General features: G+C 25.6%; 1 protein-coding gene across 1 annotated transcript in view; it reads right to left on the bottom strand.

Annotated features, from left to right (window-relative positions):
• Positions 1–3,842, bottom strand: part of LOC108691446 (vitellogenin receptor-like) — a 27,306-nt gene that overhangs the window by 13,050 nt on the left and 10,414 nt on the right. The window contains 7 exon segments of the mRNA XM_018199198.1: positions 136–351; positions 449–574; positions 652–774; positions 940–1,059; positions 1,162–1,273; positions 1,384–1,521; positions 3,112–3,293. Coding sequence (XP_018054687.1) covers positions 136–351; positions 449–574; positions 652–774; positions 940–1,059; positions 1,162–1,273; positions 1,384–1,521; positions 3,112–3,293 — 1,017 coding nt within the window.

Genomic DNA, 3,842 nt, shown 5'->3' with positions numbered 1-3,842 from the left:
TATATATATATATAAAACATTTTACAGTTTTAAATATATTATTTTATTTTGTACTACAAAAAAGATGTATAAAAAATTGCTTCCGCAAATGCTTTACAAAAGTTATAATTATATCTACAGATTATATTCATTTACCTACTGTCACGACGTCTTGAGTTATAGGAGTATTTCTTGAAATGATTTCGTTATCATCTTTCAATTTCGAAAAATATATGTGCTCATTGTTTACTGCAATACTGACCAGATGACTTAAGAGTTTCCATTCATTGAAGAGTTCAACTTTGTCATTTTTTTTCATGAAATACAGCTCGATAATCTCGTTTTTTGTAGAAAACAGTATTTTAGCACGACCTAAATTTCAAAGAAAGATTCGTGTTTTTATAAAGTTTAATATAAAAATAAAAAGAATATGCGCTATTACTCATACTCCCAGATTATTATAATTTACCACTCGCTTTGCAGGTTTTCTTGTCCTCCTGTAAGAAATAATCCATTTGACACCTGCAACTATACGATCCTGGAGAATTCACACATTCTTGATCACATATGCCATAAGTTTGACACTCGTCGATATCTGTAAAATAGAAAAATTAGATGAACGATATGATTTTCGCAACATTATTATGTTCGCTTTTGTTATCGCAATTTTACCTATACAAGTGCGGTTATCATTTTGTAACTTATAACCCGGCTTACAGAAACATGTACTTCCTTTAGGAGTTAGTATGCATTCATGATCGCATTTTATCGACTTGGAGCAGTTGGATGATGTACCTAAATAAAAATTAAATATAATTTAACAATATAACAAATCACGCAAAGATTATATCACGAAAGATTTAAACGTATTAAAATAAAGGACAATATTATTAAAATTTGTTGCAAAAAAGTTAATGTAATAATTAAAATATATTGAAGTATGTATAACGTAATACTCACAATCGATTTCATCTGATTTATCACCACAGTCATCCTTTCCATTGCATACTAATTTAAGAGGTATGCATAGTTGATTTTTACACAAATAATGGAAATTTTCTATTTTACAATTATTTATGCCTGAAAAGACGTAAGGCTGCATATGAAAGTTTTTATTATAATAAAATATAATTTTTATTATCCTATCGTTATTAATATGTAATCTGTATTTCTAAAAATTACTGCAGTTCAACTCGTCGCTGCCGTCGAGGCAATCGTTTTTGCCATCGCAAATCCATTCTCGAAATATGCAATGCCCGTCATTACATCGGAAGGTGTCCTTGGTGCAAATCAACTGTAGACAAAAACAGAATTGCAAATTCAAGAAAAATAATAGATACAATAAGAAAATAAATTATTATAATTGTCAATAAAACGAGTAAAATTTTGTCCCGATTCACTTACATCTTTCACGCAACCGTTGTACTCATCGCTTCCATCCGGGCAATCTGTTGTTGTGTCGCAGAACATTGTTTTCGGTATGCAAGTATCATTCGTGCTGCATTTATATTCATATTTGGAGCATATAAGGTTATGCTCTATCTAAAATAACAGAAAAAGGAGTTATATGAAAACAATTTATACTGCGAGTACATTATGTTGTTTTTAACATAACGTTAAAGAGTTAACACTACAGAATCGTCAAAATCGGAACTATAAAAGATATTCCCTCTTGGAATTATCGAAAATAATTTTTTTTTGTTTTCAGTTAATAAAGCGTTATTTTCATATTTATATACTAATTAAAAGTTTGTATCAATATATTTTTTTATATTCTATAATTACTAAAATTTTATTGCAATTAATTTTGTATCAATTAATTTATAATAATTTTGCTGTTCGCGCGTAGTTCTACTATTCGCGTGTATCATTCTTCTTTGCTATTATGCAGATAAATAATAGGGAGTTTTTGCAATATCGTTTATCCAGATACGATGAATGCTGAAGTCAGGTTATCTTTTTCTTAATAATTAATTTAAAAAAGGATAATGTAACTTTAGCCGAATCCGTATTATTGCAAAAACAATAATAATTATGTTCAAAACGAATGCCATCAAAATTGTAAGAGATAGAAAAAAATTGTCGATAAAATTTGAGTGGTTTCAAGAATACTTTATAATGGTGAAAAATTTCTTTTGTTTAATAAAAAATAAATAATTTTTATTTAAAAAATAGAAAATGAAAACAATTTTTCAATAATTATTATAATTAATCTTAAATTCGTTCAACTTTTACTGAAAATTTTTCATTTTTTATAATTCCGATAATAGCTTCGAAAGAAACTAATTTTGGAAAATCTATTTTTGTCAAAGGAATGTTTCTCTCTCTAAAAGTACATATGAGCATAAAAAAATATGCGTCTTTTATTTTAGGTTAGAAATTAAAAGTCATCAAAATCGAAGAGAACGCTTTAATTCGTTTCATTGTAAATGTTGACGACTTCGACAGTTTAAGATAAAAATAAAAATAAATTGTTTAAATATAAATAAAATTTATTAATTTTATTTTTATAAATCAAAATTATGAAAAAAATAAAAATTTAAAGAAAATTATTAACTAATACAAAAATTTATTAAATTTACAAAAGTTTTAACAATTTTTACATATCATGGAGCTAAACAGCTATAGTTCTAGTTTATAGAGTTCTACTGTAAAAACATAAGACATTGATAAATCAATAGTTTAAGTAAGTGTTATACCACAAATGGAACTATAAATGTCTTTTATAGAAACTGAATTACTTAAGGAAAAAAAATAACGTGTATTATTTTAAAAGTTTAGACAATTTTCTCTAAAGTGCTAATGAAATTTTTTTTAAGAAACTATCCATCAATAAGATTAATTAAAAATTTAATTAAAATTAAATAAAAAAAAGTAAAACTGTTACTATTTTTTAGAAGAAGAAGGGTAAATATAGAAGTGCCAGCTAAATATAGAATTTGCAGTTCTAGATTCTTGAAAGTATTAAAAATTTTTAAATAAAGAATTCCAATATGTAATGCACAATTGAATTGTAAGAAGAAGCTATATTTATCTTAAAAATCTGTAGAAAAATAGGTAAAATTTCAGGAATATTACTCAACAAAAGAAATAACGTGAGCTGTATAATACTCATGCAGTAATAATAATCACCTTATTATGGCAGATGTTAAGTGCTTCATCTGAACCATCTTCACAGTCCATTATTCCATTACATATCTGAATTTTTGGTATACACTGACCACTGACACATTCAAAAAAATCACTTTTAGATTTGGAGAACTCAGTGTCATACCCGAATCTACAGTTTAGTATTTTTGATGTGTACAAAAATCCTTTTAACACAATTGTTTATTATTAGTATTATCAGTATTTCATAATATATGTAAAAAAAGATATAATCCCGAGATGATTTATATTTTAATGCATCAATGTCTCCAAATTCGAACCAAAGATAGATATGTATACAACAATTTAATTAAGAATTAATTGAGTAAAAAAATAAAATTTTTATATTATCAAAATATCTTACTGTTAAATGTAAAAGAATATACATTGCATATAAACAGTAGTATCACAAGCCAACGCATGATCTACAAATAAACAAGTTAAAATAAAATTACAATAAAACAAATTAGGATTAACTAATTACTTATTGTTCTTCCAATTATTTTTTTAACAAATTCATTCAATATATGCATTATTAATAAGCCATGTATTTTAAATTGCTTTATTATTAAAGAAATTGGCTAAAATCAGTTGTGACATGTAGTAGAGTGAATAGATGAGCGAATTTAATGTTTGTGTAATAAATGTAATCATGAGTGCAGAATTTAGATAAAATTTGTATGGAAAATCAAATCCGAACACAAACGTAATTCTAT

The sequence above is a fragment of the Atta colombica genome, unplaced genomic scaffold, assembly GCF_001594045.1.
Source record: "Atta colombica isolate Treedump-2 unplaced genomic scaffold, Acol1.0 scaffold47, whole genome shotgun sequence".
Taxonomy (NCBI): Eukaryota; Metazoa; Arthropoda; class Insecta; order Hymenoptera; family Formicidae; genus Atta; species Atta colombica.
This window is presented reverse-complemented; position numbering and strand designations above follow the sequence as displayed.